Source organism: Micropterus salmoides, unplaced genomic scaffold, assembly GCF_014851395.1.
Source record: "Micropterus salmoides isolate LMB-PRFRI ecotype aquatic unplaced genomic scaffold, ASM1485139v1 Ms_hic_scaffold_19, whole genome shotgun sequence".
Lineage (NCBI taxonomy): Eukaryota > Metazoa > Chordata > Actinopteri > Centrarchiformes > Centrarchidae > Micropterus > Micropterus salmoides.
This window is the reverse complement of record NW_024041039.1, coordinates 8,567,121-8,590,245: the sequence shown is the minus strand read 5'-3', so window position 1 is coordinate 8,590,245 and position 23,125 is coordinate 8,567,121. Positions and strand designations below refer to the sequence as shown.

At 39.3% G+C, this 23,125-nt stretch overlaps 4 protein-coding genes across 5 annotated transcripts; 2 read left to right on the top strand and 2 right to left on the bottom strand.

The window, feature by feature from the left end:
• Window positions 1–268: 268 nt before the first annotated feature.
• On the bottom strand, window positions 269–3,180 carry oip5 (opa interacting protein 5). Its single transcript, XM_038728747.1, has 5 exons — window positions 2,712–3,180; window positions 1,779–1,845; window positions 1,328–1,450; window positions 1,018–1,099; window positions 269–519 (listed from the first exon to the last, which is right to left on the bottom strand). The coding sequence occupies exons 1-5, from the start codon at window positions 2,881–2,883 to the stop codon at window positions 427–429; spliced, it is 537 nt and encodes a 178-aa protein (XP_038584675.1). The 5' UTR covers window positions 2,884–3,180; the 3' UTR covers window positions 269–426.
• A 123-nt stretch (window positions 3,181–3,303) lies between these two features.
• On the top strand, window positions 3,304–6,654 carry nusap1 (nucleolar and spindle associated protein 1). Its single transcript, XM_038728726.1, has 12 exons — window positions 3,304–3,466; window positions 3,680–3,748; window positions 3,839–4,060; window positions 4,290–4,446; window positions 4,620–4,712; window positions 4,836–4,948; window positions 5,055–5,105; window positions 5,209–5,387; window positions 5,553–5,716; window positions 5,809–5,925; window positions 6,013–6,133; window positions 6,237–6,654. Exons 1-12 carry the CDS (start codon window positions 3,392–3,394, stop codon window positions 6,322–6,324), a joined length of 1,449 nt encoding a protein of 482 aa, XP_038584654.1. The 5' UTR covers window positions 3,304–3,391; the 3' UTR covers window positions 6,325–6,654.
• A 94-nt stretch (window positions 6,655–6,748) lies between these two features.
• Window positions 6,749–9,985, bottom strand: ndufaf1 (NADH:ubiquinone oxidoreductase complex assembly factor 1). 2 transcript variants are annotated; one of them, XM_038728736.1, is made up of 6 exons: window positions 9,893–9,985; window positions 9,570–9,785; window positions 8,424–8,963; window positions 7,781–7,966; window positions 7,532–7,606; window positions 6,749–7,230 (listed from the first exon to the last, which is right to left on the bottom strand). In XM_038728736.1, the coding sequence occupies exons 3-6, from the start codon at window positions 8,937–8,939 to the stop codon at window positions 7,090–7,092; spliced, it is 918 nt and encodes a 305-aa protein (XP_038584664.1). In that variant the 5' UTR covers window positions 8,940–8,963; window positions 9,570–9,785; window positions 9,893–9,985; the 3' UTR covers window positions 6,749–7,089. The 2 variants fall into 2 exon arrangements, with proteins under 2 accessions (XP_038584664.1, XP_038584665.1); XM_038728737.1 differs by lacking the exon at window positions 9,893–9,985 and having other exon boundaries at window positions 9,570–9,814.
• A 63-nt stretch (window positions 9,986–10,048) lies between these two features.
• Window positions 10,049–22,726, top strand: rtf1 (RTF1 homolog, Paf1/RNA polymerase II complex component). The gene is made up of 18 exons (XM_038728724.1): window positions 10,049–10,277; window positions 12,221–12,331; window positions 12,537–12,687; window positions 14,088–14,289; window positions 14,548–14,665; window positions 15,235–15,346; window positions 15,426–15,564; window positions 15,651–15,828; window positions 16,000–16,082; window positions 16,190–16,277; window positions 16,445–16,552; window positions 16,642–16,719; window positions 16,975–17,096; window positions 19,062–19,119; window positions 20,031–20,108; window positions 20,217–20,318; window positions 21,413–21,527; window positions 21,671–22,726. Exons 1-18 carry the CDS (start codon window positions 10,194–10,196, stop codon window positions 21,775–21,777), a joined length of 2,034 nt encoding a protein of 677 aa, XP_038584652.1. The 5' UTR covers window positions 10,049–10,193; the 3' UTR covers window positions 21,778–22,726.
• The last annotated feature ends 399 nt before the right edge of the window (window positions 22,727–23,125 follow it).

Here is a 23,125-nt window from a genome sequence, read left to right as displayed (position 1 = left end):
GTCTGTATGAGATGTTATGTCAATCCATCTGAAAGTTGAAGAGATATTTCACTCTAGATCAACTGAATGAGCCACACTGCTTGCTTGGCTAAAAACATTATCAGCATTCTTTCACAGGTGTGGCAAAGTTAAAAATGGATTTAAGAAGTCTAGATAAGTTTGACAAATGTAGACAATAATTAGTACTTCTGTTTAAATATATGCCCACACTACAATATCCACAATGCATCTGCAGAGATTGATCTAATGAATGAGACTTAGACCCAAATGCCTGCATCACCAAAAATCATTTAATGAGAACAAAAATCACAGAGAGAAAAAACAACAAAATTTACAACACACACTACAAGAATGACTGAAAAGCAGAATGGAGAACACATGGTCCCTAAACCTAGGACTAGCTACAGTCTACATCGCTTCTGTACACTACTTGTCCAATTCACTGTTAACTCTCCTGTCGGCCAGTCTGCTCTTAATATTTGCCATGTGATCCAACTGTGCTTCAAACTGCTGTCTCACCTGGATTGGAAAGAGACAAAGAGTTTCAGTAAAAGGGCATTGTTTTGTTTTGTTTTTTTGTCCAAGGCATCAATCATTCCTGCCTGCCTGATTTTCTTTCCACAGTAGTCCTTTGTCACACTTATATTTGAACATGGGTTATAGCCTACGGTGTTACTCGGGTGTCACACTCAGGCCGAATTTTAATTAGTTTAAACAACTTGTACTCCTCGGGGGGACACAATTAATCTTTAAAAATGATTAATTAGTTGTATAAAATGGCTAGATCATAGCAAGTCAATTAATCTCTCACAGAACAAGTGCTCATATGTCACTACAGTACCTTCATTTCATTCTGCAACCATGTGTTTCATAATGATAAATAAACTACCTAGATAGTACTCACATTTTAAGATTACTGTTATTATGTGAGTAAAAGAATGAAATGAAGCACTGATGATGTACATACAGATATAAATCATGGTCGTCCGAAAAAACAATATTAGATTTCATTCTCACCTTATTCATGCTTTCTCCGAAGGGCTTCAGATCAAATGTAATTGTGGATGCTTTCACCATTGAGCTGCTGTTGAGGATGTAACTGCAGACAAAAATAGTAAAAGGGAGTTTTGAAGTATCAATAGAATGAAAAAGAAAAGAATGGTCACTTATGAATGTCTAAAAAAAACGTGTAATTGGTCTCTAACCTGAGCAAAAGCAATTCATACAATGGACAAAGCTCATAACGCACTTGTTTATTTTAGCCTCTCCACACAGCAGTAAACCTGCACACAAGAAGTCAATAAGCTTGTGTACTCGCAGAGCTTACCAACTGATGTTTGCTTTGTAGAGGAGGAAGATGGAGCGAGCCATAGCTAAATGCGACGGGGCTGAGTGAATAACTTTCCCCACAGCACAGAAGCAGCCGCTGCATTTTAGACAACTGTAGATGCTGAGAGGAAACAACAGCAGTAGAAACAACTAGGACACTGACAGAAACCTTTAATTATGGTGTATAAGGACATTTACATTCTACAATCTATGCATTACTTTATTGTATCTATGTTAAGCCTGTATGTACGTGTCACCCGAAGGTGGGACTATAACAAAGCTCCAAAGATGTACATGTTAATTTACATAAATTAAAAGAATTGAAATTACATAACACATTGCCTCTACATGAACATAAAATTGTATCCAGTTGCAACACCAATATCCAATACTAAGGCATGTTTGCAGCTTTCCAAAAGCCAAAATACCATTGGGTTTTTTTCACTCACCAATTAGCCATTTCTCCTTTATGTCCTGATTCCATTGCATCACCGATGACAACATCATCAGTTACTTCTGAAGGCAGACAAGAAGCAAGGTATTGATTATTATTACTATTAGTATTTAATTCACTATTACTATTTATCATGCCACTTCTGTTAATTATGTAAACTACTGTGCATATCCACACTCTACGCCACCACCTATCCTCCACTTACAATGCGGCCCTTTCATCACTTCCCAGGAAACTCAACAAACGTAACCTATTGGCCTCAGGTGAAGATATCAAAGACGGTCGTTCAGTCTTGGCCTCGGGTTATCCAAATGACCGTAACGACTGTCGTTACAACAGCCAGGAACACTAACGAACCAGCGGTGTAGACGATCCTGGCAAACGACCCCACTGAGGTTAAACTGCTGAGTTTCCCTACCAGTCAGTCAGAACTGAAGAGGTCCCTTGGATGAGGGACGAAACGTCTTCTAGTATCTTCAACCAAGTCCAGCTGCCCTTGACTTCAATCTTCTTTGGATACCACATCCTATAGTTATCCTCAACTATAGTAGTGAAAACTAATTGTACACAACTAAGTCATGTGATGTCAACTGAACAAACTCCATCCACAGAAGAAGACAAGGTCAGGTTTCAAGCTACGAAAAAAAATCTAGTAAGTAGACCTTAAGTTCATTTTTAGTCAAAATAATGTTACAAAATTTCTCATTAATAGGTCATTTTTCTATATATAAATTAATAAAACCATGTGATTGGCTCCTCAGGGCCACCATAAACCCATCTGCCCATCACTAGTCCAAGTGCAGTAATAGTTACACTAAAGATACCCTACAGACACACAACAGGTCCATTTACCAACATGAGCTGATTTCAAACAACTCTTATATTATTTCCCGAGAACAGTACTCGGCGAGAGATGACCTGAACTTACTTAGGCACATGATAGAGTCCATACATGTGATCTCCCCACAGACGCCGAGAGAGTCGCCCAAAACTGTGTTGCATTGCTGACAGTGGAGAGTCATCCGCTGGTTGTGTTCTGCCTCTGTGGCCAGGATTCCATCACCAGTACGTTGGATTAAGAGGCTTTCGTCAAATTCCATGTTAATTAAGTTTTACGGAGCCTAGCTAATGTTAGCTGTCCCACTTTCGACTTTGTATTTAAGTTCGGAGGAATCATAAAACAGGATGTCCCTTCTTTCTGTTTAACCTTGGCGCGCTGAGACGTTAGTGTGCTCGTTACCTTAACACCGCCACCATCTGGCTCCATGACAGAAATGCTGCCAAAGAGTAAGCGTTGTAAATAAAATTAAAATCCAAATAAATAATACGATTTTTTTTTACTCATCTTAAGCGTCGAAATTTAAGTGAAAAAATTAACCGACAGTTAATTAACGGCTCATATTTTACACTAACAGAATGCGGAAAAAAAAGACTCTTCGCTCTGATTGGTTGCGAAGCACATCCGCTCATGCACAAGAGCCAATCAAATGTCCCGCGCTGCTGTGTTTTGAATCGGAGTACGTTTAACCGTCAGGCGCCTCCACATTAGAATCCAAACGTGTGTATGCTGATTTCTTCTCACAAAACGGAATAAACTATCACACAAACATGGACTTGGACTCCATGAAATATGCGGAGCTGCGAAGCCTTGCTAAGGAGCTCGGGCTTAAGGCGAACATGAAGGTAACGGAATCGAACTTTTTTCTTTTAAATAACAGCAGTATTTTTAAGTTATTCTGAACTAATGTTAACGTTAGGTTGATGAGGCTTTTCCAGCTTTGTCAACGTTAACGTTACGCTAACGGTTAACGGGTAACGTTAAGCTAGCATTAACATTTTATGCAACCGGGCTATATACTCTACTAACGTTAGCTAACTTTTTTTGTTCGAAAACAGGCAGATAAACTCTTGAAAGCGATCAAGCAGCATTATCAACAAGAAAAGAACAAGGAGGAGGAAAGGCAGGTAATGAAATCTTGGTCAACATGCGGTTTCATTGCAGAAATAGTTGGACTTGCCTTTTTGGGTAACGTTATATCTGATGTGTATTCCCAGGGACAAGAGAAAGATAACACTAACGTTACTGTTCAAGAAGACGACAATGCGACAGAAGACGGTGCTCAGGAAAATGAAGACTCATCTTGCAAGGAAGAAGTTTCCAGCCCCACTGTGTTTGTGAACACACGTCGAGGCAAAGGAAACTGTACCAAGAGAAAGCTCTCTGATACTGCACCCGTGACCGAGTGTAATGCCAAGTTATCTCCAAGTACTGTAGAGGTATTACACATCATAACACACTGAAAATATAAATACTTAACTGTTGCAAAAGTCCAACTAAATAACCAATAAAATATACATGTTTGTATCCTGGCACATGTTTTTGTGTATGTGGATCCCCCACTCCTCATTGGTACACATATGCAAAGTTGGTACAGTTACCTTATTGTAGTGTAAATTCATTGTATTCTGGAGAATTAAAAACATTAACAAGTGTTGTTCCTATAAGGGTGACACGGAAGTGGCTGCATCTGTTGAACGCTGTGGTGCAAGGGGTTCAAAGAAGAGAAAAGTGTCCTGTGCCAAGGATTCTGACAAAACTGAGCCTCTTGAGGAGCCCCAGGTCCCTGACATTAAGGATGAAGCACCCATGCATGATGATGCAGGTCAGTAGAATGGTTTGATGAAAGAGGATAACAACCTTGATTTATTCTGCTTTTGAATAGCCTGTTCCTCTGAGAGCCTTAAATGTTGCCACTGTCTTCAGAGATTCTTGACTTTTAACATGCTGTTATGATCACATACTAACCCTTTATTTTACATACATTTTTGTGTCCAGAAAAAGCACCAACAGTGGCCAAAGCTGGTAAAATCCCTCGTTATCAAAGGCTTCAGCAGAAGAACAAGCCAGTGTTGAAGCCTGTCACTCCTAGTAAGTGTTTTTTTTTCTTTTTGTTTGTTGTTTTATTTTGTGATTCTCCCACCTAGAGACCGCATAATAGTAAGGGAGTTGTTTTCCCACCACAGCCTCTTAAAATAATTGTGTCTTTTGTAGACTTCAAAAAACTCCATGAGGCACATTTTGAAAAGATGGAGTCGATTGATTCCTATGTCCAGCGAAAGACTAAGCAAATGGACACTTACAGGAGTTCAGTTAAAGAACCAAAGGTACTCAATAGCTTCCTGGCTTATTATTCAGAACATTTTAAATGTTATATTTATCAGTGAATTTGATGTTTTGGTGTCTAAATTGATATTCCATTTTTATTTTTAGAAACCTTCAGACAAACCTAAACTACAGCAAGTTGATGGCAAAACTCAAGTGGTAAGTATCACCGCCATAATTTTACAGACAGTGAAGTTGCAGTATCGTAACCAGAGTACAGAGAAGTTGATTACATGTATGTATGTATGTATATATTCTACAGAGGGCAAATACAAGTCGTGCGTCCATGTTCAGCCCTGTGCCGCTGAATAAGACAGCAGCTGAGGACAAACGCAGACACACTTTGCTCTCGGCCCGTAAAGTTCCTCTTAATAAACCTGCTGTGAAGGAAGATGCTCCGTTCAGACCGTCAGTCCTTTCCGCTCGCAGGATCAATGTTCGGTGAGTCACCCTTCTTCCTCAGGTATTTGCTGGGACTGCAATTAATTTAATTAGCCACTAGTGTTGAACTTCAGCAAGTAACCAACCATTGCTGTAAATACTTGCACAGGTGCTGTGTATGTAGTATTCAATGCAATACTTACAACCAAATGTGTTTGTATGCAGGTTCTCAGAGGCCACTCATGACAATGAGCATAAGAGGTCCTTACTGAAGACACCGGCACGCAGGTCTCTCTGTGTAACCTCAAGCACCCCACTAAAGGCGACTGCTGATGACGGAAAGCCCAACAATGTCAAGACTTCAGTTTTCTCTGCCACCAAAACTTCAGGTACCTTTACCGTTTAATCCTTGGAATGATATCTGAATTTTCCTGTAGCTTTGTGTAGAGTGAGTGATTATTTCCCCCCCTGAATTCCAAAGGACCATTTGTTTTCACCGGCAACACAAGTACTTCAACAACCCCTGGAACACACAAGAAGTCCAACTTTGATCTGAAGGCGAGTCTCTCTCGTCCCCTCACCTACAAGCCTCATACAGGTATAAAACCACTATTTAATTTATCTCCTTTGCTGAAATATGGTATCAGTAGACACCCGAATTCGTGATGGTTCATTCTCTTTATAGGTAAACTGAAGCCGTTTGGAGAGACCAAAGAAAACACAGCTGGAAACATGGCATCGGGAAACAAGTCACTGATCTCAAACTCTCATCAGAAAAATTACAAACAGCACCAAGTCCAGACAAGGTATGTCTAAAATCAAAGACCAGCACTGGCTGATATTAGTCTCCCATAACAATTTACTCTCCCGGCAATAGTCTTTCATGGATGTTTCTGCATCTCATTTTAGGGGGGACCGGAGAGCAAAACATGTGGAAGACCGGAAGCAGAAGAAAGAGAGTATGCTTGGTGCAAGAAGAGGCCTTGTCATGATGTAAAAATATTGTGCTTGTTTGTAGACATTTGTACAGCCTCTTGTTCCAGTGTAAATATTTTGTCGTCTGCAGCTGACATTCATTTATTAAGTCTCTTTTAGCCCATCGTATCAAAGTAGACAAGCTCACATTTTCTGCTACTGTCTGCATTTAGATTAGATTTGTGCATTAGATTTAATGTCGTAACTTTGAATTATGACTGAGTATTTTGATGTGTAGAGAATCTATGTCCTGTTATGCTGCATTTGAAACTGTTAATTTTGTTCTTAAAAATTTGCTGTTTGCTGTTTTTACTCTGGGGGGGGGTGCTGATAAATACATTGGTACAAAAGACTTCCTTGTCTGAATTCTGTTTTTAAATAGTCTGTTTTCCAAAGTATAGTGTTTTTAACATTTGTAAGCAATCACAATGAAATCCAACAAAAGATTTAAATTTGCATGAACAATATTTTTATTAAGATGTGGTTGGTTGGCATTGTCTGTGAGTTTGGTGAGTTCATATCCTGTAATAGATGATGTCATCTAAAATTGTTTTATCTCCCTCACATCTGCTTATTTTTTATGACTAGAAACGTACTTTAGAGTTTGTTTTGCCAATTTCTGCAGGTAAGAAATGTCTGTCGGTGAAGTATCATAGTACATGTACTAGAATGCAGATACAGTGTCTTAAAATAAGTGACAGGCTGGAATTGTCCACCACACAGAGGTAGTTCAGTATAACGGCTATTATTCATTAAGAGCTCATCTGCAGTATTGTAATAGTTGCTCTCAAACTTCAGGATTCTTCTTGTACGCCTCATAGGCAAACTCCTCAGTGTGCGCGTAATCTTTGCAGACACCAATGTAGTCGATCTCCAGCTGGAATGGACCATCTGCTTTATCCCCCAAGGTAAATCCAATGGTGTTCACCTGTAAATACAAAAAGATGTAGAAATATAAAGTAAACGGCAAAAAATACATGTATACAAACAACTACATTGTATGTTATTATATTGTAATACACATTTAATTATCTGTTAATTTCTAAGTTTGTAGCATGAAAAGATTACAAACTTGTATCATAATAAAAAAACTACCTTGAAAATGTACTCAAATGCTAGAGGTACAAATATATCTTGAGACAATGATAGAAATATTCTGAACAGTAACTTTGTTACGGCCTTGTTTATTTATTTGAAGCCATGTAAGAATGAATTTCCCTTTGCTCTACCTTGTCCAGCCAGATAGGGTGCTGATCATCTTGTATCCTCCCACGATGTGTTAGGAAGAACTTGGAGAACGGGATCTGTAAATTAGTAACACTTGAGTATTAGAATGCAAAAAATTACTAAAAGTTCAAGTGCAGTAAATGTTCTGATGTGTGAAATTATGTAATTTTTCTTCTGGTTTATAAACGTAGCACTAATCAGTGGAAGAGACCTATTCACTTTTTAAGGGTTTTAATTATTATTTTGCTCACCTTGACATCTTGCCAGTATGGCCCTCCCCTGGTATACAGAAAATAATTGTATATGTCATCTTTCTGGTGAGAGAAGTATGTCTCTGTTGCAATGTTGATCATCCACGGACGGCCATCTCCACGCACACGCAAATGCAGGGTGTTGAAACTGGACCAATCAAAGTGCTTTTTTCTATCAAATGAAGCCTAGGAGAGACAAAAAGTTACGGGGTTAACTAACTGTTGACAATTTCTAGACCTCAGATGTGGTCTGGTTTTCTTTCCTATACACTTATACCAATAAACTACAGATAAGAGAGAGGAAATAGTGTGTAAATTCAACTGGTGTATTTGGATTGAGTACCAATAGCAGGTACACAAATGCTCCTGATCTTTGGTTAGCAGCTAAAGCGGCTGCTGGTAGGGCTAGACAACACGCAACAGAAAAGTTTCACAATTAGCCATACATATGTAAATCTGTATAGTTTTAGAAAATGACCTTTTAAATTGTCTTGTGTGATTCAGAAATCATTCTATGAGTTTAATTAATAGCTGCTTCATAGTTTTTAACCATGAATTCAATACCACTCATATTATGATCAGGGTTTAAAACAGTGAGAGAGACGTGAATGTATGATTCCACAAACTGCAGCAGGAGACTTACCAGTAGCTGCTTTGAGCGCATGGTGCAGTAGCCACTGTAGCGTGTTTCTCCGTCCCTTGGAGGAGTAGAGCTCAGAGTCCCGTACAGAAAACAAGTGGTATTGTTTTTGCCAAGCTTCAAGTAAACTTCACTTTGGCCGCCTATCTCGCGATCTGAGGACAACGTCCACTGATCCAGGCTCTCTGGACCTCTGAACTCCCATATCACTTGGTTCTGCTCCAGCATGTGCTCAAGGATCGGTTTTCCTTCTGGACCAACCCAGCGGTCAGAAAACTCCTTTTTCAGCAGGGTGAAATTCTTCTTTATCCCCTCCAAACCCTTTTTGAGGTCAAAGTTAATCTTCTCCCATGGAAACTTGTTTTCTTTGGGCTGGCCAGGTCGTCTGTATTCACCCTGAATCACAGCCCTTCTGGGCACAGTGAGAGGAGTGATGGAGGGGAGGAGCAGCTGCTGCTGCTGGTGGATGGAACGCAGCAGCCCTGATGATGGGAGACGTGCAATCTTTGGCAGAGACATTTCAGTGGTGATGTGGACTATTCACTGTTGGGATACATCACATAGAAAGTGGTGTCATTATGGCAGACTCTTTAGCTACACTAATTCCCTCTTGAAATGTGTGTTAGTATTAGTACGACTTCATATGTGTGTCTGACTTGTGTCTCTTTGCTTTTAATTGTGCAAACGTTTCCCCCACTTGTGATAAATAACAATATCTGTGTTTTTTTGCTGAAAAACTGATGACACTATGAATCTTTTTTCCAGTTGTATAATTTAATCACCTGTTAAATTACCATATAAAGAAGTACAAACCATTTACAGGCCTGAGCTTCACACATGACATGACAAGATATGTTTCACTACAGTGAGTAATTAAGAGGAATATAGCGGTTTATATCAGCTAAAGCTAGATTTTGAATGGGATTTATCATAATTTTGACACCTCAATTCATGATATTGATAAGTATGCAGTTTGTGGGATAACTATAATGAAAACAGTCGTTAGTTACAGCCATGTTTTAGATATTTAGTGACATTTTCAAAATATTAAAAACATAGCTAACGTTAACGTAACAAGTTACGTTATTCTGAAGACCTAACGTTAATGTAACAGTGAATACAGTGTTAGCATAACCGGTTTCTCCTTACCCCGACCATGTTGTGCCAAAGGTAGACGGATGGACTTCGGCGCTTGTTTTAGTTTGACTCGACCATCAAGTACCTCTTTAAAACACGGTCACGGTTAGAAACAATTTAGAAACTGGTCGTGTGACTGCACTAATTTACACATACAAGGTTGTCTGGATTCACACGGGAGACCCAACAGAAGAACTCGGGCTGCGTTCAGCACACATTCAGATCGAGCTGTAACATAGAACAACAGATTTACAACAGTTGAAATGCTGAATTATCCGGGACCTTGAATGCAGCTCCGGTGCACCAAAGATTCTTGTCGTAACTGGTACACTCACTGTCAATATGTAGTTCCGCTCTCAGCTAACTGTACAATGTCCTCACATGCGTTGCTGGCCCATGATTTTCTTTAGTCAAACTTCAGTGATAAATAGATAAAGCACATGCACAAATGTAAATTTTAGTTCACTGACAGAGATATAAATCCCAGCGGTAACTATGGCATCAAAAGGAGCGCGCATGCTCAGTACTGCCTTTGTGTGGCTGACTGCAGAGCCAACTAGCTAGGTAGCAGCAGCGGCTAGCTTCAAACATTGAGACGACACAGAGGTAGCTAGCAGGTTAGCCGTGCAGCTAATCATGGTGAATGTAAAGAAGCGGAAAGGTCGGGTCGTGATTGACTCTGACTCCGAAGACAGTGCTAGCGACGATAATTTAGATCAGGTAGGTGAGATTTTGTTACAACGGATCGCTTATTAAGTTGACAACAGTTTGAGGTGAAGCTAATGTATGCTAACTGATTGCGTTGTGTTTGGCCTCGCTTAAACGAGTTGAGAGTGGGCCCAGCTTATTTACAACCCGTGCTTCATTTCTCAGTAAACACACCATTCCTACAATCAAATAAATTGCCTTGATTTTTCCCATCTGTAAAGTTAATGTATTCAGCACCGAGGAGTGTTTGAGGTTGTACTGAAAACACTGTCTTAGCATTAGTCGGCTAAGTTATGCCAACGTTAAGGTTACATTCCGAGAGATGCACTCAGCGCTAGCCCTCCTGCAGTATTATGTTGCTACCAAAAAGCCGCGCCATTGACCCTTTACTGGTTTCGAGTTGTAAGCCATCTGGCTACGGCCGTGCAGTGTTGTGGAATTATATTGTTAGCTTTCACGGGACATGTTTGCACGGACTGAAGCCGTAGTAATGGAGTCGCGCTTGATTTAGCTACCTGAACCTTATGTCCTCAATGACGTCATGGACGCAGAGCTGAAGTGCTATTTCGGTGTTGTTGTCAAACAATCGCTGGCAAGCTGACTGAAGAGCTCACGGGTCTAACAGGGTAGTCTGAGGAGCTGTAACGGTACAGGACTACTGCCTCAGTAACTTTGATCACCATTAAAAGCCCCCGTGTACATTATCAGACCGAGCACTACCAATTAGTCCAATTAGTCCAGAGATAGGTAGTGAAAACCGTCCATGCAGATCAAGTGTTTGCAGTAATGAATACGTTTACATTTAACTTTGCCTCCCTTGCAAATACCTCAACTCTGCTATTACAGAACAATGATTCGATATCAATGCTCACTTTTTTACGAAATTTCAAATCTGCAAATCTCTGTGTGGAAGTCATAGGAATCATAAACCTTTTTATAACGTGAGTTAACAGAGGCCATGGATTTTAGCACAGCCTGGCATGACTGATCGCAGAAACACTATATATTCTATAAAGTAACAAGGTACGTAAGTTAGATTTATTTGTCACATTACATCAGGTTGTAAAGTGAAATTTAGTTTGTGACTCCCTTCAGCTACATAGCAGACAGTATACAGTAATACAAAAACAATCATAAAAATGGACAGAAATAAATTAAATTCAATGGAGCAGTGCAAGCCCAGGGAAATAATCCATTAAAATGAACCATTATGAGGTAGCGATGGTGCAGTGGATAAGTTACATGTGAGAGACCTGGGTTCGATTCCCACTGTGACACATACACCATTGTGTGTCTGAGCAAGACGCTTAACCCATAGTTCCTCCAGAGGTGTGCTACCTCTGACATAAATAGCAAATATAAGTCACGTTGGATAAAAACGTCAGCTGAATGAGTCAATGTGAATTGGTCACATCAGTATTGGCACCAGTGATCAGTGCACAGTATCGGTGCGTTACTACTCTTCAGTCATCTCTATTTCAGCTTTTCCACATTCCTACAGCAGAAAAGGAATGAGCACATACATTTTCCAGGTTTTGTTATTGAGCTTCACATTCTTGCTTTTGCGTATGACCTTGTTCAGATGTATTCAGGCCCAGTTAACAACTTGGATCTTGAATCAAAGTTCTGCATAAATCCAGCTAAGACAAATTGCCCCTTGTGACTGGATTTTGCGTCTTTGCTCACATTTTAGGCTATTTTACCTGTGGGAAACTGATCTTCGCTGAACAAAAATGCATATTGTCAGTAAGCTTTGGACCCCAATACGTCCTCCATGCTGCTTCGGTTTATTTACACCTGTATTTAGAGATGTCCTCTCAGGACTGGATCATCATCAGAGACACATTTTATTGCCAATTATGTGCAGAGTTACACTTGCAGGAGGCATTTTTCCACTTTTTGTGATGATGAATGGGTGGTCTTTCTGAACCACATCACCATGTTCTCATTTTCAGGAGCTGTTGTCTTTGGCAAAGAGGAAGAGGGTCGATTCGGGTGAGCAGGAAGAGCCAGTTAGCAAACCTGCAGCTTCTACAGACTCAGAGACATCCGATAGTGACGATGAGGTATGGCAATCTTTACTCTAAAATACTTCACTTTTATGTTTGGTACCAAAATGTTCAAAATACAGTTTAAACATGTGAGGGTTCTTCTGTTGTTATCAAGCACTTTTAACCAGAAGTACTTACTGACCAAAAGAATAGACCACTATTCTCTTCCAGTTGCATCTACTTGATAACCAAAACTAAATGTTTTTCTCATTTTGTCTAGTGGACTGTGGGTGGCACAAAAGGCAAAAAGAAGGTTAAGCAAGGGAAAGGGTCTGAGAAGAAGAATGCTACAAAGAAGAAGGTTAATAAAGCAACGGCATCTGGCAGCTCAGATGGAGACAGCTCAGCTGAGAGCTCTGCACCAGAGGAAGGTACGTCTTCAGTGTTCATGGGGAAAATATGCTCTACAAGCAGGCTTACTTCATTTCTTCTTATTTTATCTTAAACTTCTCCAAAGAGCCGCCCTGTTTAATCATTTTATTGTAAAGAAACCACAATTGTTTCAACAACCGTGTATGGTAAAAGTCAAGGTTGAGTTTTACAGACGTCAACTAACAGCTCAGTTTCAAACTGACGCACATGTCCTCGGATTAATGGCATGTTACATAAAGTGCAAAGCAGAGTGGCGAGACATATTGTGAAGTGTAGATGACACACAAATCACCAGGTGCCATGTCCACGGGTACTTCAGGTGGCTGGGATTAGGTGACTCACTCATTCATCCCCTTTATCCCAGTGTAACATTTAAGCTGTTGTTTGTTTATTTGTGTTACACTGCATCCCTATGATTATGGAAAACCTGGATATGTCTTTGGGGGAAAAAGTTCAGAAATGGTCGGCCAATTAATTAGGCCGATATCTGGCATTTCAAGATAATCGGGCGATAGCTGCACTCCCAAGGCCGATATATCATCCTAAATGTCAGCAAATCAAATCCATTAGAGGCTAGCGTTAAGTATATATTGTTATACTGTAGAGAATAATGCTGTTTAATAACGTCACTTCTGACAAAGTACACTGTCTCCCTTAAACACCACAGCAGAACTCAATTAATCAGTTAATTAATGAAAATCCATCTAAAACAACAAGTTACTGGCTAAGATAACCATGTACATTATTCCATACTCTGCATGGAATAATGGAATTATACATGGCTTTTCTTTGTTTTGCTATCTGCATTATATATCAGCCATCAGCCGCCCTGCTATCTAAATATCGGCATTGACATTGGCTGTTGAAAAACTCATATCAGTCGACCACTAATCCAAGATGATGGAGATATGCGTAGCAAGAAAATAGTACCCTGCATTACAGCATCTCTTTAATTTCTTTCATTAATTTAAACAAGGTAAACAAACTGGAAAATATAAGTAGCTCCGAGAATAACATTTAAATCACCTCCAATTTGTACTTTATATTGGTGCCTCATCAGATCAGTAATTTTGAAAGCTATATTATTGCAACTAAATTTAGGCTTCGTAACCACAAAAGTAGCTGTTAGGCTGTCTTCAGTTTCCAGGTTTACTTTTTAAAATGTGTTTCTTACTGCCAAAGGTTGTACATAAAATATTTTGGGAGACATATGAAAATGTATGTAGACAGAGCATATTGGGGTGAAATGAAGGAGTAGAATTTTGTCTGGCTTAACATAGCCAATACTGATCAGGAAATCCCTAACCCCGTAGCATCATGTTTGTATTACTGTACTCTGGATGAGAACTGATGCCAGCTGAATGGTGGCTGTTTGTGCCACTGAATTGCTCTTTATCAGGTGAGGTGTCCGATTCGGAGAGCAACAGTTCGTCCTCCAGCTCTGACTCGGACTCCTCTGAGGACGAGGTGTTCAGGGACGGGTACGATGACGACTTGATGGGAGACGCGGAGGACAGAGCTCGGCTGGAGCAGATGACCGAGAAGGAGAGAGAGCAAGAGCTGTTCAACAGAATTGAGAAACGAGAGGTGCTAAAGAGACGGTGAGCGATGATGTGAGCGAGGAGTGGCAGTAATGTACGGTAGAACACATGAAGAAATGTGAAACAAAAGCATAAAAAACAAGAAGGAGACATTTTATAGAAATGTTGAATTTATTTGAAAAGAGCCCTGGTGTCCTTAAATTGTCCTCACTTCTCAACAACATACTTTTAGGAAAATTGAGAAGAAATTCATATTCATGGCATTTTAACATTGCTGTATGTCTGTCTATTTATTCAGAACTATGTTTGTTTTGACAGTTTTGAAATTAAGAAGAAGCTGAAGACGGCAAAGAAGAAGGAGAAAGAGGAAAAGAAAAAGAAACAGGAGGAAGAGCAAGAAAAAAGGAAGCTATCTCAGGTTCAAGACACGCAAGTGGTGAGTAAACGTTCACAACATTTTATACAATGTAAGACTGATATTGGATGTCATAGATGTGTGTCACTACGGTAATATATTCATAGTTTTCATGTGACACATATGCGTATATGCATCAGAAGCGCCCAACACTTGCGGTTTGTGTTCGTATCTTTATTTTTCTTAAGTTGAAAGGTGACCCAAATAAAATTTGACAGCTTTTGCGGCATCTCTGCAGGGGAGTTGCGGTGTGAGCCGCTATGTTGGTCTGTTGTTTTGCCCTCCAGGTCACCGCGCATGTCACGTGACTGAAAACTATGAATACCTCTTGCATGTTATGCTGAGGACATTTAAGTGTTTTGAAAATAAACTAGAATACATTCTAGTATACACTTCCTCTGCACAAAACTATTTTGTCAGTGTTTTGGGTGATGTCTCGCAATGCCTTTTTATTGATTTTGTGTGTCTGAGTATTGATTGCATTGTTCTTGCTTTTTCTTATTAAGGGTAGGCTTATATAGTTGTATCATTAGACCATTTCTTTATTCTGTGTTTGTCTTTGTGTGTGATTGTAATATCCCCTTCTCCAGGTCATGTCACACAACAAAGAGAGACGATCAAAACGTGATGAAAAACTTGACAAAAAGTCCCAGGCCATGGAAGAACTAAAAGCTGAACGTGAGAAAAAGAAAAACAAAACAGGTTGGTGTGATTTTACTTCTTTGTGATGTGATAATTCAAATGGTTCCGTTAGCTAATGTTTCATTTCTTTGGTGAGCAGCGGAGCTCCTGGCCAAACGCCAGCCCCTGAAGACGAGCGAGGTTTACTCTGACGATGAGGAGGAAGAGGAAGAAGACGATGACAAGTCATCAGTCAAAAGCGATCGGAGTTCGCGTTCATCGTCTTATGATGATGACGAGTAAGTTTTATTCTGCTCTTAGTGTTTCACAAGACCACGCGTTTCTCTTGATTTCAAACAGCATCTTGACTGTTGTCTGCTAACAGAAAAGAAGAAACCCCCCCGAAGTCGCAGCCTGTTTCACTACCAGATGAGCTGAACAGGGTCCGTCTGTCCAGACACAAGCTGGAGCGCTGGTGCCACATGCCCTTCTTTGCGAAGACTGTGACCGGCTGCTTTGTGAGGATAGGGATTGGCAACAGCAGCAGCAAACCAGTTTACAGGGTAAGCTTGGCTACTAGGTAATGTTTCTTGTACAGTGTTCAATATTAGATGGCAGTGGGCTCTTGTAAGATGTTGCTCGTGAAGAACTGGGACTCTTTAGAAGTAGATTTTTGTTCAATAAAGGCTGATTGGTGACGTGGTGATTAATTTTAGTTCTCTTGTTGTTTAAAGGTTGCTGAAATTGTCGATGTGGTAGAGACAGCGAAGGTTTACCAACTTGGAACAACGCGAACAAACAAGGGATTACAATTAAGGTAGGTATACAATTACAGGTACTTTTATACATATTAAATTAAATAATCATGAACCAGTTATTGGACTTTCTCTTCTAATGTCCATGCTTACCTTTGATCTTCCTCAGGCATGGCGGTGATACACGGGTGTTCAGGCTTGAGTTTGTTTCCAATCAGGAGTTCACAGAAAATGAGTTCATGAAGTGGAAAGAGGCGGTAAGTGTGTTTTATAAAAATATGTAATATGTCAGTTGTAACATCAGTTGAAGTAGGAACTTGAATTTCTGACACACAGACACACAAGGAACCGTCAGTGCAGGCTGTGAAGTAAGACGAGTTAAAGTTTTGTGTGTGATTTTTTTTTTTTTCTTTTCCCTTTCCAGATGATAGTTGCTGGAATGCAAGTACCAACTCTTGACGAAATCACCAAAAAGGAGCAGTCAATCAAAGAAGCTCTGAACTATAAGTTCAACGACAAAGACATAGAGGATGTAAGTCTGTTTGCTTATATGCTAATTATTTATCTGACTTTTTACATGATGCAGTGGAACAAAATAATTTTTTGTGTTACTTGCTGCAGATTGTTAAAGAGAAGGACCGATTCCGAAAAGCGCCACCGAATTATGCCATGAAGAAGACGCAGTTACTCAAAGATAAGGTAGAGGAAAATAATTGTTTTTATACCAAAATGATATCTTAAAGATGTAGTTTGTTACATAACCAGGCTTGACATTTTAGCATGCAAAGATTAACTGTTGCATCCAAACAGAATATGAACAAATATCCCAACCAACCAAAGTTTTACATGCACGGGAACAGCAGCTGTCATAGATTTTCCAGAGGATGTGTTGTGACCCACAATATCTCATCCGTTTGTGGCTCACAAACTCGTTTTTGTTTGTTTTGACTGAAGGCCATGGCAGAGGAGAGTGGAGATGGAGACAAAGTGAAAGTGATCCAGGATGAGCTGAATGAGCTCGAGGAAAGGGCAGAAGCACTTGACAGACAGAGGACCAAGAACATCTCTGCTATCAGGTACACAAGCTACAGTTAATCTCCCTGCAGGTGCTCATTTCAGTAAAACAGTGGATATAGTTTCTGGCTACAAGACAGTTTGTATCAGTTGGGTAGTTAATTCTAGTAAATTGTATTTCTGCAAAAGCTTACCTAAAATAGATAATAAAGAAAGATATATATATATAAGTGTTGGGCTTTTCCGATTCATAAAATGTTACAGCATCCGCTGCTGCATTTTTACCATTAAAAACCGCCAGAGGCCTGTATCACGAAGCAGGATTTGAGTTTATCCAGGTAACTTCGGGGTTAAGCCTGGGTTTTCAGTACCACGAAGGTGGTTCACTTCTTACTGGGGTAGATCTCCATGGTAACCTATGCTGAACAGCTAACCTGCTCTGGAGCAGGTTATGTTCCAGATAAGAGATCAACTCTGTGAAAACGCTGCCTATTGACCAATCAGCTCTCTTGGAAATGACTCACCATCTGTAGGAAATCCCACAGACTGTTTTAGCCAATAGGCTGCTTTATGTTTGCAGCGGTGATGTGGAGGATATAATCCTACAGAGACTGATTAAAAGCCTTAGGCTATTGTTGCCTACAGGTTTTTACAGTACAGCAGGATAAGCCAACTTACTGCTTTGAAATGTGTTTTAATATTTTTTATTTGCTCCCAGTTCATTTCACACACCCTGACGCAGCCGTTAAAATAAATGGGTTTTATTTTTCTTATGTGAGGCTGAATATTATGAGCAGTTTGGTAGGGATTTTGAAATACTAAATTTTAATATGAACGTAGGCTATCTGTTTTAGGTTAGTATAGCTTTCTTAGGCCTACTACAGAGACTGTAGTCATGTTCCTCCTGGGACAGTGAGTTTTCAGTAGCCTAAATGTTGAGATTCAGTCTTTCAGCCACTATTTGAGCACATTTTATGGCATGAACGGAGTTTTCGTTTCATTGCTTTATGAAGTTAATTTAGAACAATGTTTGGAACACTTTTGAATGTGTTAAATAAATTTATCTCATTTTTGAAGTGACGACGAGTCTTTTAATGTGGAAACGCCGACACACAGCCGAGCTGAAAGAATAAGGCTGATATATTCATACAGCTCATAAGAACACTTTACATCAATGCAATATTATAGACTATGCCTACGCCTGTTTATTTAGGCATTCACACTGTCTGCAATTTTCTGTCTCCCTGCATATGTCAGATGCAAGCGTGCTACTGTCGTATTTCTGTAGTGTTACACTTTAATCCTTGTTCATAAAATGTGACGCTGTGCTGACAGAGGGCTTGTTCATATCTGCGATTGGTCATCTGCTGCTAACACCGCCTCTTTTATGTGAACGCGCTCACGGCTGAATTGGGAAACCCTGGGTTGACTTACCGAGTTGATAACCAGCTTCGTGGAACCGCTTATCCCGATCGCATATGTTAGGGTTAGTTAAGCCAGATAACGAAAACATACCCTGGGTATGTTGAACTCGCTTCATGGTACAGGCCCCAGGTCCCTGTTGCCACGCGACTGTGGTAATGTTTACGTTTACCTTGTGAAGAATCACTCCCCTAACACAGCCCAGGCTTGTCTCCTCCTCAGTTAGTGCATCCGAAAGCGCAACAACCATCTGGCATTTTGGCAACGCAAAAGTAACAAACTCAAACAGTTTATCACTTGCTTCCTTGTTGGCGGGCAGTGGAAAATAACTTCTTTTTTGCCCTCCAAGGAAGCGTGAAAACTATGAATTGGTGCTTTTCTTTCACTGGTTGAAAAAACATTCCTGGTTGCTTTGAAGGAAATAACAGCTTTTGTTTAAAATTAGGTCCCACATTCAGATAATAGAATACAAAGAACAAGGGATAGAAATATACCTACCGATTGGTTTATGTCATATTTTTAAATCCATAACCCTTGATGAAAAAAATTTGTCCTTGTTTTGAAGCTAATTGTGTTTTAACTTAAAATCTTTTTTTATCATCCAGCTACATCAATCAGAGGAACAGAAGCTGGAACATTGTTGAATCTGAGAAAGCTCTTGTGGTAAGTGGCCTCCTGAAACACCACCTTCATACATATGCTTATTTGACGGTAATGATTTTTGATATAAAGAAAACTTTTTAGCAAAATTGATTATTGCACATATTGGCACCTTTTTTAAATGTTTAAATAAAAAAACTGTTTTAAAGTATAAGATGAGACATGAGAAGTGCTTGAAAATCAATTAATCCATAATAATAATCCATGCACCGTTTACTTCCTGTAGTTTCTGTTTGCACCAAAGGGGTGTGAAAAGTACAACAAAAGTGTTATTAAAGGATTGGAAGAGAAGCTGTCTTGTATCTTTACAAAAGGATTGTGTTTTCCGAAACCACTAGTGTCTTTTCAAACTGACGGTATATGTACTTCTCACCAACATTTTGAAATGTTGCCTCACTTTAGATGTTAACCAAATCCAGCACTCCAGCAGTCACGCTGTGGTTCACTTACTTCAGTATAGTAATTTCAGTATTTTTCAACCTTGACCTTATTAAAGTTACTATTTTTATCAGTGGAGTCTGGTAGTTTTGGTGATAGCGGTATAGTGACTGTTTCTGGTTAAACAAAAAGAATCTTACTCTTTTAACAAAGGTCTGTCTGTCTCAAAAACAAAGTCCAAATAAGTCACATACATAGACTGAAAAACAAGGTTAAAACTTACCAAAGTTACCCTTTAAGGGCATTCACAGCAGTGTTTGTGAGGAGACACGAGTTGTGTGTGTCTCACAGAAACATAAGCACAGCACAGCACTAAACCTCACCCTTTGGATGTCTAGGGAAACATTTATTTTACCTGTTGTTTTTGATCCAACTGAACTTCAGTATAAAAGCTCAATATAAAATTAGTCAGTGGTCCAAACTTATACTGTTGTTAAAATAACCCACTTTTTATTTGCTTATTTATTTTCTCGCAGGCTGAAGGACAAAATGCCAAAAACCAACAAATGGATCCTTTCACAAGAAGACAGTGCAAACCCACCATGGTGTCTAATGTAAGACTTCTATAATTATTTCACCAAACATTTTCCATAAGTACAATGCAATAAACACTGCTGAATGTAATTTTGTTAATAGTCAACCTCTTCATTTTGGTTCTGCAGGCCAGAGACCCCTCAGTCCACGCAGCTATTCTTGCTCACCTGAACCAGAAGTACGGCTCTGGGTCAACGCCCGATCCTTCTGGCGCAGAGAAGAACAAACTGGTAAGTAGAGCAAACACTTAAGAGACACTCCCAGTGCTTTCACATAAAAGATGTTTAGAGAGTGAACTTCTTTCGCTTGTTTGGTGAGGTGCAAACAACGCCAAAATCCTGCTTGTAGTCCTGTTCCAAGCAACATGTCATGAAAATAGGAAACCTCGCTCTTGTTTCACCACAACTGTGCTCTTGCTCCTGCTGTGACGTGTTTTGTATCTTTGTCTTCTTTTTAGTCATCAGAAGATGAACTTCATTAATAGTTTGTCTGCTAACTTTTATCCAAAATATTTAAGTAAGAGTAAGTGTAGTCACTACTGTAGTACAACTTTTCTTAATGGCTTGATGGACAACAAGACATTTTAAGGTCTTATTATATAAAACTTTACCAATTATTATGTACTTATAATGCATTTTTAACAGAGGAAAATCTAACTTTTCCTGATTTGATGTAAATAAAGTGGGTTTCTGTGAATCTACTAACCAGTTATTTATAGACTCATGCACATTGAAGTTTGTAGACATTGTGTATTCAAATGATTAAATTAAGAAAAGGAAGTATAACTTGAGAGGATTGTTTATATTCGAAACATGTAAAGTGAGAACTAATATAAAATACAGATGTATTTAAGTTTTAGGAGTTAAATTATGCGATGGACTTAGCGATGAGTTGAAACGGTGTAGCTTTCTGTGGAGTTTCAAAAAAGCCTTAAAATGCAAAACAATTAACAATTACAATTTAGATTGAAATTTATTCAATTTTGTTTTCTTTCTTTTTTTCTCCTTTTGTTTCGTTCGTATTGCTGGTATTCAGCATTCTAGTGTAAAGGATAAGCAAATAAAAGCCTTGGGCTTCAGCCTATTCCTTTTTCAGTTGTTAATGTTATTTTGTGGGAATGGATTGGTGTAAGCATGTATAAGATTTGTGTAAATTGCATATTCACACAAATTGTCATTCTTTGTACATTATAATGTAAACCGAAATAAACCATTCATTCATTCGTAAAGGGAGTGTGCAAATGCCCAACAGAAAATAGCTTTCTACTTTTATTTTATATAAAGTATTTACATTTCTAAGTTTTCCTCTGTTTGTCTTATTATAGGGTCAAGCAAACCCAAAAGACAAAGATATCCCCAAGCCAACCACTGACCTCTCAGAAGATTTGTTTAAAGTTCACGATTTTGACGTTAAGATTGACCTTCAGGTTCCCAATGCAGGTGAGATGATTCTCCCAATCTATTACTTCCCTCAGCCGGGAAATATATTGCACTTGGCTGTAGTACAAAGGTGGTTGTTGATGTTAACCGCAGCACTTTAGAAACTATAAATAACTTATTGATATTACTGTTGTGTTATGCAGAGGCAAAGTCTCTGTCCGTAAGCTCCAACGCGCTGCCAGTGAAGGACGGCGCACCCCGCAGGTCCCTCAACCTGGAGGACTACAAGAAGAGGAGGGGGCTGATCTGATGCGGCCAGTCCATCATTCAGACACCACATTGCATGTGTAACTGGCTGTGCAGGAGAGTGTATGTGAGTGTGGGTGAGCGAGTGAGAGTGTGTGTGAATGACTCCCAGAGGACATGTGTTTGAATGTTGATACAACAGACTGTTTATCTGAACACAGAGGAAATACTGATTGAGCAAAGACAACATTTTTCTCAAAGGAATCTCTCTTGGAAGAAATTAGTCCAGATTTTTGTTTTGTTATTTTTGCATTATCACACACAAACTCGTATATTGAATTGTGTGTTGTTTTTTTATGTATTTAACTTCCCCGTCTATTGGATCTTCTGGAGTCCACTGCTTTTTTTGTCTATATATTTTTTTTTTTTTAAAGGACGTGGCGCTTGTGGATTATTACCTTGACAAGGACACTATTTTAGAAGACTTAGATTGTTGAGGCGTTTTGAAATTACTGGACTGGATACCTAATGGCGCAGACAAGCCTGTCCTCACCAACAATGAATTACTGTTGTAAATCACCCCCTCCCCAAATGTGTGATCATCTGCCCTTGCAGTCCATTCTGAATTTTAACAGCCTCGTGGTTTTTTTTCGCGAAGTGTAGATTTTTACCACCTCAGACTTTACCTTGACTTCGGCACTCCGTGACAATTGTGAAAAGTTCAGTACAAGTGTACTGGATAATTATCACTTTTTAAGTCTTTGAAACAACCCGATTTAACAGGGAACCATTTTCTATGGCTGTCCTGGTTATTAAAGTGTTCATCTTTAATTTCTGTTATCTCTTGGTTGGTTATTCATGGGACAACTCCCCTGCCCTTAACTCCCAGAGCAGATTCTATGTGTTATCGATTGTGTCCATAGTCAGTTCCTTTTATTGATGTGGCATGCCATGTAAATATGCATTTTGGAGTGAGTGCGAAAAAAATAAAATAAAGAGGCACTGTTTCATAACTTCTGTGTCAGTTTGTCTCTTTTTAATTTAAAGGTGAGACTGCGGCAACATAGGTCACCTGCCGAGATTGTAATTATCTTTTTAAGATGGAAGCACTGAATCCAGACTGAAATGAATTACATTTAACTCCTGATGTGTAAAGGATATTAAAGGACAGTACCCACCCCAGCCACAGCCTGTTCGCCCTGCTGCCTCCATTGAATATGGCGTATTTCTGTTTACCATTTTTATGATTGCTTTTGTATTACTGTATCTTGTCTGCTATGTAGCAGAAGGGAGTTACACACTTAATTTGACTTTACTACCTGTTGCAATGTGACAAATAAACCTGTCTTCTACCTTTTTAATTAAATACCTTTTTTTTTTTCTACTTTTCTGCTTAAATGTCGGATTTAAGT